The 16,006-nt window shown below is 41.1% G+C and overlaps 1 protein-coding gene and 1 non-coding gene across 4 annotated transcripts in view; both read right to left on the reverse strand.

Annotated features, from left to right (window-relative positions):
• Positions 1–16,006, reverse strand: part of ARFGEF3 (ARFGEF family member 3) — a 171,502-nt gene that overhangs the window by 25,484 nt on the left and 130,012 nt on the right. For all 3 annotated transcript variants that reach the window (XM_037148814.2, XM_037148813.2, XM_053664860.1), the window contains 4 exons: positions 12,692–12,836; positions 11,002–11,124; positions 6,859–6,962; positions 4,994–5,138 (listed from right to left, as the gene is read on the reverse strand). In XM_037148814.2, coding sequence (XP_037004709.2) covers positions 4,994–5,138; positions 6,859–6,962; positions 11,002–11,124; positions 12,692–12,836 — 517 coding nt within the window. The remainder of the gene's footprint in view (positions 1–4,993; positions 5,139–6,858; positions 6,963–11,001; positions 11,125–12,691; positions 12,837–16,006) is intronic.
• Positions 13,347–13,452, reverse strand: LOC119051869 (U6 spliceosomal RNA). The gene has a single exon (XR_005083007.2). It is a non-coding gene; the product is annotated as a U6 spliceosomal RNA (small nuclear RNA).

Genomic DNA, 16,006 nt, shown 5'->3' on the forward strand with positions numbered 1-16,006 from the left:
CACAGGAAGCATCCCCCTGTAAGGCAGCCCTCAAGGCCTATAAACAGATTGTGATTCACCTGTTCTGACAAAGTCAAAGGGGCAAAAAATACTCAGATTTCTCCCTTATTCCCCTGCAGGAAGAAGGTAATATGGTTTGTAAATTCTACCTGAAATGATCGTCAGATTTCGTGGGAGTTGATTATAGCAAAATAACATAATGTCCTGTTAGCTCTATTGCCTTAGTCAATCCTTGAAGAATATTTCCTTATTATACACATAACAAAATGCCATTCTGATGGTTTTCACGAGTGCAGGTCAGTGGCGTTGATTATAGGCACAGTGTTGCACCACCATCACGGGCTTCCGTTTTCAAAACTTTCCATCCCCTCAAACAGAAATTCTCTACAACCATTAAGCAATAGTTCTCTCCTCACTCCAGCCCCTCTGGTAACCTCTAATCTACTTTGTCTCTGTCTGATTTTACCCATTCTAGGTATTTTATGTGAATGCAATAATAAAATATTTGGTTTTTTGTATGGCTTATTTCACTTAGCATAACATTGTTTACATCCATGTTGTAGCATGTATCAGAATTTCATTCCTTTTGATGGCCATGTGCACACCACTTTGTCCATTCATCTGCCGGGCACCTGTATTGGTCCTGCATTTTGGATGATGTAAGAGTGCAGTGAACACTGGAGTATGTGTTGAGTCCCTCCTCTCAGTTCTCTTGGGTGTACACCTCAGAGTGCTGTTACTGGGAGATGTGGCAATTCTGTTTAGCTTTCTGGAGTATCAGCAAATTGTTTTCCATAAAAGCTGCATCATTTTATATTCCCATGAAGATCTGAATTTCTCCATATCCTTGCCAACACTTATTTTCTGTTTTTTTTTAAACTATCACCATCCTAGTAGGCGTGCACTAGTACTTCATCATGCTTTTGATTGACATTTTCCTAATGACTGATGGCATCTTTTCATGCACTTATAGGCCATTTGTATATCTTTTTTTGACAAATATCTGTTCATGTTCCTTGCACACTTAAAAATTTTTTTCATTGATTTTAGAGAGAGAAAAAATCAATTTGTTGTTCCACTTATTTATGCATTCATTGTTTGATTCTGGTATGTGTCCTGTCCAAGGACCAGACCCACAACCTCGGTGCACTGGGACAACCTCTAACCAACTGAAACACCCAGCCAGGGCCTCCTCGCCCATTTTTACAGTGGGCTGTTTATCTCTTTGTTGTTGAGTTTTAGGAATTCTTTATATATTCCGGATATCAAAACTGTATCAGATACATGATTTAAAAGTATGCTCTTCTCTTCTTTAGGTTGTCTTTTCACTTTCTTGATAACGTCCTTTGATGTATAAAATTTTGTAATTTGAAGTCTAAGTTACCTATTTCTTTTGTTGCTTGTGCTCATCTATTTCTTTGCCCTTTCTAAAAAAATTTGCTCTGTTCCATTTTTTCCAAGGGTCATTCATCTGGTTTCTACAAAGTAATTTAAATTTACCTGCCCCCGTGGTAGGTTGCAATTCTGGCGCCCTCTCCTCAGTTCTGTACATGGACAGGTCACTGGGTGTACTACTCACCGGTGGGGAGATGATGCTCACGGTGTCGACAGGTTCATCTGCCCTGAGCAGCACACCCCTCCAGACACACACTCCTCTTTCTTCTGAGAGTTTCATTTTTAAAATAAGATACTTTTTATGCTCTTCATTACTAGGTGAAGGGGAAAGGATGAAATTCTCTTCATGAGATCCAAATAGTTTCAATTTTGCCATTTATGTAAGCACTTACATGAGCCAACACTTTGGGACATCACCATCTTTGGAAATACCTGAACCCATAGCTCAGAAAGCTGTGCAGAAAAAGGACTCAGCTTCCCTAGCTTCACACAGAAGGATGACAGTAACATAAGAGCCCACTCTACAGTTTAATTTTAATTCTAATTTTCCTAAAAAATAAAACTATCAGAAGACTGCATTTAAAAATATTTCCATAAAAACTACTTCCCTAGTATTAAATGTCCCCATTAGTAGGAGGCAAAACCAAAGTCATGGACAATAAATATAATAAAGCTAGGTGATAAAAAATGCTGATGGACCTTAAAAATACAGGGTGGGACAGAAGTAGACTTACAGTTGCATGTGAAACACAAAGTTTATTTGTATGTTATATTATTTGAGCACCCATGTGAACAACTGTAAGCCCACATTAGCGCCAACTGCATAAGCAGGTGTGGACAAGCTAGTTTACAGAAAATTCAGGGGACAGAAAAACAGGTTACACGCCACCATAACAGGGGGTGGGGTGGGCAACCAACAAAATCCAAATGGAAAACTCTACAGGACAAAGTGTCTCAGTTCTTCAACAAATAAATTGCAAAGGAGTTAAAAAGAATTGGAGAGGAAAATCTATAGATTGAAAAGGATTTAAGAGACATATCACCCAAACATAAAGTGTGGATCTTATGTGAATTCTGACATATGTAAGAAAGTTGGAAATTTTAATATAATAGATATTTGATATTAAAGAGTTATTGTTAATTTTAGGTATGATAATAATATGGTTGTTTGTCATCTTTAAAGAATACATATTAATGTCTGACATACAGAGGGCCCAAAGATATGACAAATGCTCAGTGTCATTAGCCATCAGAGAGATGCAAATTAAAATCACAATGAGATATCACTTCACACCTGTCAGAATGACCATCATTAACAAATGAACAAACAACAAGTGCTGGTGAAGACGTGGAGAAAAGGGAACCCTAGTGCACTGTTGGTGAGAATGCAGACTGGGGCAGCCACTGTGGAAAACAGTATGGAAATTCCTCAAAAAATGAAAAATGGAATGACCTTTTGACCCACTGATTCTACTGCTGGGAATATTCCCTAAGAATCCTGAAATACCACTTTGAGAGAACTTATGCACCCCTGTGTTCATAGCAGCATGAGAGAACTTATGCACCCCTGTGTTCATAGCAGCATTATTTACAACAGCCAAGTACTGGAAACAGCCTAAGTGCCCATCAGTGAATGAGTGGATCACAAAACTGTGGCACATTTACACAACAAAATACTATGCAGCAGAAAAAAGAAGGAGCGCCTACATTTTGCAACAGCATGGATGGCACTGGAGACTATTATGCTGAGTGAAATAAGCCAAGCAGTGAAAGACAAATACCATATGATCTCACCTATAAGAGGAATCCAATGAACAAAATACACTAATGCACAAAAATAAAACCAGACACATAGAATCATGGAACAGACTGACAGCAGTATGAGGAAAGGAGGGAAGTGGAGACTGAAAGAGGGTGAAGGGATTAGTGAAAGAACATGTATGAAGGACCCAGGGACACGGACAGCAGGGTGGGGATTGGCTATGGGCATAGGGGGAGGGAGAAGGATTGGGACAACTGTAACAGCAAAAACAATAATAAAATATTAAAACAAAAGCTAAAATAAAGAAATAAATAATAAAGAACACACACTAATGTTTGTGATTTGCTTTAAAATAATATGAAAAGGAGGAAGTGGGTGGGGTGAGGGAGGCGGGGAGTGAGCGTGTGTGTAGATACAGATTACGTGAGTTTGGCTGTAAGTTAATACTATTTGAAGCCGGGTGACGGGCACTGACGATTCATTGTAACATTCTGTCTAGTTTTATATATGTTTAATTTCCATAGGAAAGAAAAACAATTTGACTTTTCTTTGGAAACCAGAGAAATGCTATCTCAGAATATATCAATAGTGAGAAGTAATTGTAATACTAACTTAAAGCTTTTAATTTTATTCTTTTCTCTGACTTAGCTATGTTTCCTATATAATTATACCTTTAAAGCCCTCAATGAATTTGTACTGGAGAACATGGTCTAATGGTTTGCATAAATGGGAAGGGAATGCTGTTACCTATATACAACCATTTACATACAACCATTTACAACCGTTTTAAAGACTGTATTATAGAGATAAGCAACATTAGCTTCTACTTATAATTGTCTGGCTTGGAGGTTTACAATGCTAAATAAAAATTATTCTTACCCAATCATTAGAATGGAACCTATATTAGGCAACATCTAGCCAATTTCCAACATTTTAATTGTTCTCTACATTAGGTTTTCCTATAGTGCTTCCTCACAACTTGTCTGAACTAGTGAGGTTTTCCTGTTTATAATCTCCGTGGAAAACTACAAATCTTCTAGCCACCCCCATAAATGAATGTCACAGAACAATAAAACAGGAGAGAAATGAAACACAACACAAAAGCAAATTTAAGAAGCACCACCTAAAAATAAAAAATCTTTTTCTAGGACTTGAAAAAACCCGCTCCTAGATATTAGACCCCTTTTAGGGTGTCATTTCCATTTCTCCATCTAGAAACAAGACAGGGTCATCTGAGAAGACAGGAAGTTGGAGCATGAATTGACTGATCTAAGAATCAGCCAAAGTTACTGGAGTGAACTCCGATGCACAGGAAATTACGTGGGAACTAATTTGAAACACATTCTTTAAAATTATTCGTTTAATGAGTCTTCGGCTTCACCAGTCACAGATAGATTCTTTCTTCAATAATAGTTTAATTTCCCCAGTCTCTAACCAAATAGTCCTGTGGGAAGTAATTATGTAATGATTGTGTTTTCTGGAAGGAATTAGAAACAATTACCAGCCAATTTAAGTACCAATGCACCAATGCAACCACATTCCAATTTGTTAAATTCAAGAGAATTCTGAGTTAGAAATTATACTTACCAGAATCTGCAAACCTGCACTGGTTTTAGATGGAGGGTTCCCTCCAAAAAGAACAGGTTTGGAGGCATCAATTGTGAAATGTGTTTGGAGCATCCATGGACACTTTGGGTAGACTTGTTCTCTTAGAATCATAAACAGTAACAACATAAACGGACCATTCATGATCTAGAAGCTATTTACTTCACAGCTTCAGCTTCTGAGAATACACACACAGCAAGCAACCTGGCTTCGTCGAGTCCATTGACTTACCAGTGTCATCATCAAAATCAGACAGGACTGACTCAATTCCATCCTCGCTGCTCGCCGACTGCTCCTGGAGCCTGCGAGGCAAGCTGGCCAGTCGCCCGCTAAGGAATATTGGCTTCATGGGCATTTTGTAGATTTTGGCCAATAACTAAATAGAAAATACCAAATTTCAATTACATATTGGAAAAAACTACACTCTGGGTGTTAAAGAACACTAAAATTAAATACCAATAATCAAAAGGGGAGAGAAGAGCACAAAAACTGTTGTCAGATAAAAGTTTTAAAGTTGGCTGGTTGTAATTTGGCTTCACAAGGCAGCTCACAAGGGGCATTTATCCCAGGAAGCGGATGAAATAGTATTAAATGGTGGAGGGAAAAAACACAATGAATACTCTTTTAGCATCTCCATTGCCTATGAGTTTTGTAGATTTTTAGAAACCTACCAAGGGAACTGTGATTCGTCAAGGAATTCCCTCTGCAGGAGAAAGGTCTGTGAGGATCACTGAGAAGAGTCTGCAGGCCAACCAGATGGCAGATGTTCTTCTCCCCTTCACACAACCCCACGTTAAAGAAGCGGGGGGGGGGGCAACGAGGAAAGGAGGGCTCTGTAGGCGAGGGAGGCCCAAGACAAAGTATGGGGAGCGGAGCTAACAGACTGCCCTGGGCTCTTCATTCCCCTTTATTTTCTGGAGGCCAGCAACCCCCCCCCCCAAGATCTCTGTTACTGAAACAAACTCCCAGGATCCTTATCTTCACAAATTACAACTCAGCTTGCTGTACCCATACCGTTCTAGAAACCAGGGAAACAGCTGTGAGCGAGACAGACAAAATTTCTGTCCTGTGGGTTTTGCAGACAAAAATCTTTTATGATAAGTACAATTTCTGACATCAGTGGTGTAGAAAAAATTAGACAGGTGGTACTACGGAGAGTGACCGAGGTGTGTGCGGAATGCCAGCAGGGAGCTGGTGGATACCGAGGCCCTCATCTCTCTGACAGGGGATGTTTCAGGTGAGATTTGGAAGATAAGGAGTGTCATACAGACACCTGAGGAGGACAAAGTACAGGCAGAGAGAACAGCAGTGACCCTGGGTGTAGTGAGCTGGGTGTATGTCAGGGGCAGAAGGGGTTGTGGTTGGAGCACAGGGACTGAGAGGAGAGGGTCCGGGGTGGACAGGGAGCTGGAGTCCTGTCACGTGGGGCCCTGTGGAAGAAGTCGGGGCTGTGCGTCCTTTCTAAAGCCATGGGCTCAGCACTGTCGCCGAGGGGTGGGAAGAGCCCTGGGGGTACCACCTGAGAAGACAGGAGAAAAACTAGCTGCAAGAGGGTGTCACTGAAGCCTAGAGGAGAAAGGGCTTCAAGGAAAGAGTAGCCTCATTCTACAGGAGTTTGATGTGGGCGAGGACGGAGCATTATGGAACGGAGCATACATAACATTACTGTCCACATGGGTTTCTCCACTAGCCCTTGATGGAATACATCCCTCTTACATTTCTTTATGTCTCTCTTCGCTGTCTGCACCCCCACCGTCCAAGTTTGGTACATCAGGAAGCTCTCCCACCACTTCATGACTCCACCCTGTGCAGCCTGGCACAAGTACAGAGAGCGTGGTAGTTGGACTGAGAATAACCGAGGAACTCTGCAGACCTCAGGAGCCAACTGCGTGTTCTCGTACACTGTTACTAGTGTCTCTCTCTCCTTCACAGAAGGGGTGGGGACAAAAATGTACACTCCCAATCTGAGTCCCCACCGTCTCAGAGACAGCAGACAGTGTTTCTCTTGGTCCTCAGCAAAACACACCCGCAGGTGCTTGGCAAGCCTGTCCCGAGGCAGCTGTTGGGGCCTGGGCTCCACTGTGAGCACCCCCTACCTGAGAGCAGCGCCTGAGGTAATCCAGGGCAGGGAGGCACAGGTCTGGGGACGTGGCTCCTGGTCCCGGCACGCAGTCTCCGATCTCCTTACAGTCCACCTCCCCTAGGCGCAGAGAAACAGGGACAGCGTTATCCTTGCTCATGCCCTCACAGCAGACGACCTATTTATTCACACAGTGTCAGTTCGCACAACGTGTACTAAAACAAAGAAAAAATCCTTTTGGTCAGTCTGTCTCCCTGTATGTGTACACGCTAAACACAGTCTGGCTCCTGTGCATCTTATTCGGTTGAGCTCATTTTGTTTTATAACTTCTATTTAGTAACCAATGAGCATTTTTTTCTATTCTGACACAGTATTTGCTCCTGAGTACACTAGTTCACTTTCCCAGACCTGCTGTTGATGGTGTGACTTAAAGTATTGATTCGAGAGTGAGACATCGATTTGTTGTTACACTTATTCATGTGTTTACTTGTTGCTTCTTGTTTGTGCCCTGACCTAAGACAGAACTCGAGGCCTTGGCTGGCAATTTGGACAACTCTCTAACCAACTGAGCTACCAGGCCTGGGCTGATGGTGTGACTTCAGAAGCTCTGATGAGGATGTTCCCACAGGCCATCCAAATGCTGGACTGGGATGAAGCACCGAGACTCTCCATCTGGAAAAGGACCTCATTTGCTGCCCATGCTCAGCACTAAATAGTGATGATAAATGAAGGCTCCAGGAAGATTCTAAACATCGGGGGTTTGAGGATGGAGACTCCATAATTGAATTGAAATTCTTTCCTCTTTTAAAAAAAATTATCTAGAGAGTTAACAGATCTGTAGAGGGCTTCCAAATTTTCTATAGGTAAACAATAGTTGAGAATTATTTTTCTTTTCATGTAAAGAGCCTATTTTTCAACTTTTAATACAATCATTGCACAGTACTGTAATTGTTTCTAATTATCTATAATTGTAGCAACTAGCACCCTCCCCTGTGTGTAAACAGACATAATTACTAAGCATTAGTTAAAATTCAGAAGCAGACAAAGAAGCATTTTTCTCCTTAAAAATGAAAAGAGAAACATCTCCTATGTTTTAGGGCAGAGATCGGTAAACTTTTTTTGGACAGGGCCTGAAGTATAACAATACTTCAGGCTTTATACTGTTTGTCGCAGCTTCTCAACCCTGTTCCTGAACCACGAAAACAGCCACAGACAGATCACCATGGTTTTGTTCCAATAAAACTTTATTTATAAAAAACTATCAGTGATTGGATTTAGGCATAGTTTGCAAACTCCTGGTTCAGATGATCACATCTTACAGTATAAAAACACAGACCAGGTCAAATTTATGTTGAAATAACCAAGTGGAAATTAAAAATAAATTCATTCTCTAGCTTGTTGATCAAAGTGAGTGCTTCAAAGTTTGTTACTGAGGCTGCCGTGGTGCACGTCTAAGTCTCTGCAAGTGGCGCCCCCTGGAGTTGGGGCAGTGCCCAGCCAGCACGGCTCTCCGGGGGCTCAGACAGTCCACTCCCCACAGCCCCACACAAAAAATTCCACCTTGTAACTCACAGAAAAAAAAAAACTTATCTGTTTTAAATATTCTCTGTTGGCACACTGATAACTACATCTTTATTTTCAGGCCTCAACTCCCTCAGATAAAACTTGAAATTTCTAACCCGCAGAGAAGCATCTCCACTTGGATGTTTCACTGAAACTCCACACGTCCACATGCCCCCAGAGAGAACTCAGTACTTTTCCTTATCCGCCACAGCTGACCTACTCTGCTTTTGCATATCCCAGTTCTGGGTAACGTCAATCCTTGTAAGGAACTTTGGGGAATGGGAATCATCCTCTATCCCGCCTCTCAGCTGCCCGTTCATTTCAGCCTACATGGCTTTAAAAAAAAACCCAGCCTCCGTGGCAGTATTCATCTTATTAAACTGCACTGATTGATTTATGTGTCATTTCCCAGAGTAGGCCGTGAGCCTCTCCCAGGCAGGAAGCATGTTTTATTCATCTTTACATCCATCGGAAGCACAGGCGGCAGGCACTCCACTCCTCCCTGGACAGCATGCCCATAACAATGCTTCCTACGTGGAATACGGGTCTGTGATGTAATAGAAGGGGTATGTATATGCTGGTCTCTGGGACCGGTTCCTGGCCCAGGGCTCCTCAAACCCTTACCATGTCCTCAGTGAGAAGAGAACTAGGAGCACCCTTCCTTCTGTTATTTGGTCTTTGAACCATGCTCCTGACCTAAACTGCTCAGCATTTCCTGATGGGAAAGTTTGTTTTTCTTTTCTTTTCTTTTTTTAAAGAGGCAACCCTCATGGGCTCCTGGATGAGGGCTGGTCAGCAGAAAAACCATGTCATGATTAGAAGCCTGGAACTTCCAGCCCCTCCCCTCATCCTCCAGGAAGGAGAAAGGGGCTGGAAAGTTAGCTGGTGATCTATCAGGGCAACACAGTGAAGCCTCCATGGAAGTTCCAAAATTACAGCATTCAGACAGCTTCTGGTTGGTAAGCAGGGCTCCTGGCTAGGACGGTGGCTCCCCCCACCGCCATGGGGGCAGAACCTCCTGCGCTTGGGATCCTCCACCTATGTCTGTTTTTGTTTGGCTGTCCCTCTGAATCCTTCAGCATGTCCCTCGTTATAAAATATACCGGCAGATGGAAGTGTGTCCCTGAGTTCTGTGAGCTCATCTGGTGTCCTAAGGCTTGTGAGCGTGGCAGCAGTGTGAGAGGAAAGGTGACATGCAGGAGAAGTGCGTTTGTTCATAAACAAGAACTGAGTCTTCCACTATTTAATGCAAAGATTCATACTCTAAGGTGTTCTTATAATTAGGACACTAAATTATTTGGCTTCTTGGTAACACAGAACAGCATTTTAAAAAGTCTCTCTTTGTTATTCAAAGAAACCTTCCTTGAAGCCCAGCATGTGAGGTCAATAAGCCAGTGGCTGCCGTGGCTGCCCTCCGCTCAGTCTCCCTTTCTCAGGGTGAACATAGTAACAGAGCAGGGACACGTGATAACTGGGTACAACAAGGCCAGTCTGCAGGTCAGACCCCGGGCCTCCAGCCTGTCTCCTGAAACTTGGACATTGTCCCTGCTCCCCAGAAAAGGGGACTATGGTGAAGTCAACTAGCTTCCTTGCGTCCAGCCTTCTTTTGCAAAAGAATTTGTTGGTTATTTAGCAAGAACTTAAAAGAATATTATGAACCCATAGTTTTTCTTAGTTAGAAGGCTTTCAGGCTCTGGCCAGAGTGCTCAGTTGGTTGGGCATCATCCTGCAAAGTGAAAGGTCACAGGTTTGATTTCCAGGCAGGGCACATGCCTGGGTTGTGGGCCCAGTCCCTAGTCAGGGTGCGTGGGAGAGGCAACCAACTGATGTGTCTCTCTCACATCAATGTTTCTCTCCCTCTTTTTCTCCCTCCTTTCTCCTCTCTAGGAAAATTAATAAATGAAATCTTAAATAGATAGATAGATAGATAAATGGATAGAGGGCTCTTAGTCTCCACAACCTAGAATACGCCACAGTAAAATTCTCCAACTTGAAAACGTAAGTTTCCCCTGAATCGCTGGTTTCATGAACAGCCCCTCCCTTCCATTTCAGGGATGGACTCATGCTGCACAAATGCCTGCTGCAGAAGGTCATGTTGTGTAGCACGAAGACCCTACTTTGCTAGAGCATTCCTAAGTCAAGCACAAATCAGTCAGGTGGCTCCTGAAACACAGGAGGCCTTCGAAGAGGGGGACTTTTACATCCCAAAAGATTTTATGATTAATAAGGCCTGGGGGAGACATTTTTAATTTCTGCTTAGGAGCTGGGAACTCAAACTCTAATTATGTGACATTGAGGAGAATAGTTTCCTGCCTGTGGGCAACAAATGAATATAATACTAAATATTTTAAGGTTGAAAATAACATACAGATTGAAAAGATGCTAGATTATAATATTATTCCATGAACACAATGAAACATATCAACCTTGTACAGAACCCCAAGCTGCTTTCCCAGTGAGCTCTCTGTTTCCAAGTACACACCATCTGCTTCCACCCCAGGGTGCTCAGTGGGCCTGTCTCTAGGGCTTTCCACACAAAGCCATGCAGGAACAGGTCCCCAGCGGTCACACGGCATGAAAAGAGGACTCCACTTACCCAGTCCTTTGACAAACTTCATAAGGCACATGATGTAACTAGTGGCTGCATTAGCAAAGACCTGGATGTTGTCGGTATTGAGAAAAGCTTCAAATACATCAAACACTGGAGCTTGGCCTTTTCCTGAGGGGGAAAGATTACAGAATTGTAAGGAAGTTAAGTCTCTACCCTTCAGGTTGCCTAAACTTCCAGCACCTTCCACAGGGCCCAGGGAAAAATTGGGAGAAAAGCCCAGGCCTTTTGAATGGACAACTGGCCTGGCCCCCATGCTGTGCTTCTTAGTTTTGCCTGAAGGGGGAGCTGCAGGAAGGCTACAAAGAGCTCAGAGGGGTGAAGAGGGCGGAGCTGGCTGAACGCAGGGCTGAAGCAATGTGCAGGCTACAGGGCAGTGAAACTTGGGCCTCTGAATTCTTCTGCACACATAATTCTAGGGAAGGGAAGGTTTGGATAAATCCTTGATTGCATATACTAATTTATTCACACCTGTGCAGAAAAGAGTTAGCATCAAAGACCTGAGATTGCTGTCCTTAGAAAAGTTTGCTTGCATGTTGGCCTTTGGCTGGAGTCCGGGAGGGTGGCTCCCAGAATATTTCTGGGCAACAGTTAATCAATAAGGGTAGTTCACTGTACCTGGACTGTGTAAATAATGTGGTTTATTCTGAACGCCTGCTTTCCTTCAGGGAGCTTGGAATTTTGGTATATGCTAGACAGAAGGTACCTCTGGGTCCCCCGCCCCCTGCTCTCAGCTGGGTTTCTAATGTGCCATCCTGGGCTTGAACATTACTCTTATGTTGCTGCATTTTTCACTGCTAGGGGGAAAGTGTGCTCTGTGGGATGCCCCACTATGCAAAGGTGAGAGCACAGGGAAGCCTGCACAGGGGTTCCCCCAGATTCTGATGGTCTCATCCACACTATGTTGCCATATTACATCTCAGCAATGAGCAAGGTAATAAATCTGGGCTAATGTTATGCTAAGACTTATTAGCATAAATCTTAGCATAATTATAGGCTGAGTCCTGAGCCCCTCTGGTGGGTCTCGGGACATGGGCACCCCTGGCACAACTCCCCTGGTTGTGGGTATGCTTTACGGATGCCCACCCATGTCCTGCCAGACCCAATCTCCTGAATTTAGAAGCCCCAGTGTTAGGAAAGTTCTCTGCTTCTTTCTAGCAAGTGGATAGATAACATTTTTCATTTTGGCTTTAGGAATCAGCCCAACACAGATAAGTGTAAGTGAAACAATAGAAATCTCTTTCTTAGCCTTTCATCCAATCTGACAGTAAAAGCAGGGCCCGATGGCGCTCAGGGCTGTCGCCTGCTGGCAAAACTCAGCACTCCAGGCCCTGCTGCACCAGCTTATTTCCTGCTGATAAAGCTCTGCTGAATGTCAGTCTCCCCTGTTGTTCAATTTCCTGATAGCAAAGAACTTGGCATGAAGAACTAATGCCCTACAGCATAAACAACCACATATCCTTCCCAGTATCACCACTCCTATTCAAGTCCCCTCCAGAGCAATCAGGCAAGAAGAAGAAATAAAGGGCATCCAAATTGGAAAGGAAGAGGTAAAATTCTGTCCCTAGATGTCATAATCTTATATACAGAAAATCTTAAAAGACTCTAACAAAAGTTGTTAGAACTAATAAATGAATTCAGTCGCATTTCAGGATAGAACACCAACTCACAATCTTACCCATGGAGTAATCACCAACTAGGTAGTCCTTCACCTCAGACTTGTTCCCACTGTGCACCGTTTCCAGGGCACTGAACAAGGGCCTCCAGCCCGACTGGATTTGGGAGGAACACACTTCAACCAGCTCACCAATGGATGTGACGACCTGGCAGAGTCAAAGCGGGTGGCAGTTAACACCCTCTTCTTCAAGATGCGGGAGAACTTATGGGATGGGTGATGCATTTCCCTGTGCCCTATTTCTGGGTTAATTTTAGTGAAAGAGAAAACAGAACCCAGAGAAGCTCACATGAAAATGTTCTAAATAAGCACTCACATTGCACTGATTGGCATTTTACTAAGGACTAATGTTGTTGGACAACTTTTCACGGGCTTATTATTAGCTATTTGTAAACATCTTGCTGTTTTTTAGATTGGGTTTTTGTCTTCTCTTTACTGTCTTTTTATTATTTTAGAATTACTTATGTATTCTAGATGCAAATCCTTTTGGAGATCTATAATTTGCAAGTATTTTTTCAGAACCTCGGGCTTGTCTTTATTTTTTAATGGTGTTAAAAGAGCAAAAGCTTTCCATTTTAATGAAGTCCAACTCATCGATTTTTTTTGCATGTGTATTTGCATTAATGAGCAAAGGGTGGCAGGGTGCTTGGGAAGTGCACAGAGTACGGACAATCGCATGAACTTGCACATTGTCCTTGTGCAGGGGCTGTGCTCATCTTCTCTGTGTCACTCCAATTTTTCTACGTGCTGCTAAACTGGGCACCATCAAATTGTCTTTTTATGGATCGTGCTGATGTCATTTTTAAGAAATCTCTGCCTAACTCAAGGTTTCAAAGACCGTCTCCTATACTTTCTCCTGGAAACAGAGTTTCTCTCTTAGAGTTAAGGTGATGATCCATATTGAGTTCTTTTTGTGTATATTGAGAGGTAAAAGTATAAGCCATTTTTATTGCATATGTTCAGGCACAGTTTTCTGAAAATAATATCCTCTCCTTCTATTGAATTCCAGTGGTCTCCTTGCCAAAAATGAATTGAACCTAAACGTGAGGATTTATTTCTGTACTCTATTTAGTTCCACTGGCTGTAAGCGTAGCTGTATACCATTATCACACTATGTGGATTACCAAAGTTTCAAAGTAATGTAAATTCTCCAAATTTGTTCTTTTTCTAATTTGTTTTCTGTATTCTCAATCCCTTGCATTTGCATATAAATTTCAGAGTCATCTTGCTAATATCTCTAAAAAATCTGCTTGGATTTTTATGGGAATTGCATTGAATCTTTATGTCAATTTGGGGGAATTTTCTCATTTAAAAATACTGTGTCTTTCAATCCATGAATAAACTATATGTCATAATTTATTTAAATCTTCTTTAATTTTTCTTAGCAATGTTTTACAGTTCTCAGTGTACAGGTCTTGAACACCTTTTGCTAAATTTATTCCTAAATATTTGTATTATTTTAATGACCTGGTGAATGGAACTGTTCTCTTAATTTCAATTTTTGATCATTTATTTCTCAGAAATAAGAACCCAATTGATTTTAGTTTGTTAATCTTATATCCAGTGACATTATTAAATTCACTAATAATTTAAATAATTTTTTTATAAATCCCTTAGGATTTTCTACATACAAGGCCATATTGTTTATGCATTAAGAAAAGTTTTGCTTTTCTTTTCAAATCTAGATGCCTTTTTTATACAATGCATAAAAGTTATAATATTAAATAGAAATAGTAAAGATGGAAATCCTTGCCTGGTGCTGATCATAGGGAAAAACCACCCAGTTCTTCCCAAGTGTGACATTAGATGTAAGATTCTCAAAATTCTCTTTATTCAACTGAGGAAATTCCTTCTACTCCTCATTTCTTCAAAGTTTTTTGTTTAAATTAAAAATGGATGTTGAATTTTGTTAATTTCCAAAACTATTTACGTGACCATGTGGTTTCAATCCTCTATTCTAATATGATATGTTTACATTAATTGATTTTGAGCTGTTAAACCAACCTTACACTCCTGGGATACATTCTATATGTAACAGTATTTCATCTTTATATATTGCTGGACTTAGCCTCTAATAATTTTTAGTTTTTTAATCCTTACCTGAGGATGTTTATTGATTTTAGAGAGAGAGGAATAGAAAAGGGGGGGAGAGAGAAAGAGAGAGAGAGATCAATTGGTTGCCTCCCATACATGCTCTGACTGGATATCCAACCCACAACCTAGGTATGTGCCCTGACTGGGGATTGAACTCTCAACCTTTCAGTATACAAGATGATGCTCCAACCAACTAAGCCACCCAGTCAGTGCTCTAATAATTTTTAAAGAATTTTTTAGGTTAATTTTGTGAAGAATATTGGTCTATAGTTTTCTTGTGGCTTTAGTATCAGAGTAATACTGGTCTCATAACGTGTGTTTGGTAGTGTTCCTTCTCTATTATCTGATAAGAGTTTGGGTAAGGCTGGTGTTATTTCTTTCCTAAACGGTTTATAAATTCTCTTAGTGAAACCAACAAGGTGTAGATATTCTTTGTGGCATGATTTTAAATGACTAATTCAATTTCTTTACTTGATGTTGATTTAATTGGATTTTCTATTTTTTATTGAAAAAGTTTTGGTTATTTTTACCTTTCTAGGAGTTTTTCCATTTGGTTTAAGTTGTCTTATTTGGTAGACATAATATTGCTGATAATATTCTCATAATTCTTTTGATTTCTCTAGTGTCTTCAGTAATATTTCCTCTTTTATTCTTGATTTTGGTAGTTTGCAGTTTCATTGATATTTTCCTGGGTTTTTTTGTTTTACTATTTCATTGGTTTCTGTTCTGGTCATTATTTCTTCTTAGCTTCATTATATAAGCTCTTCTTCTAGGGTCCTGGGGTGAAAATGTAATGATTTCAGATCTTTCTTCCTCTCTAATGTGAGCATTTGCAGGTATAATTTCCTCTGCATTCCATAAATTTTGATATGTTATACTTTCATCTTCATTCATTCAAGATATTTTCTAATTTTCCTTGTGACTTCTTCTTTGACTCATGAACTATTTAGAATTTTAAATAGTTTCTTTGGTCTCCAAATATTTGGGCATTTTCCAAAATTTTTTCTGTTGTTTCCTTTGAATTTAATTCCATTGTGGCTGAAAAACATACTTCGTGTAATTTTAATTCTATGAAAGGTACTGAGGCTAGCGCACCATCTATCATGGAGAGAATTCCATGTGCACTTAAAAAGAATCTGTATTCTTTTGTTACGTAGAATGTTCCAGATCCATAATCTGCCATCAAGTTGTTCTACCAATTACTTAGAGAGGAGTGCAGCAATG

This window comes from Artibeus jamaicensis, unplaced genomic scaffold (genome assembly GCF_021234435.1).
Source record: "Artibeus jamaicensis isolate MK-2021 breed Jamaican fruit bat unplaced genomic scaffold, CSHL_Jam_final contig_387, whole genome shotgun sequence".
Classification (NCBI taxonomy): Eukaryota; Metazoa; Chordata; class Mammalia; order Chiroptera; family Phyllostomidae; genus Artibeus; species Artibeus jamaicensis.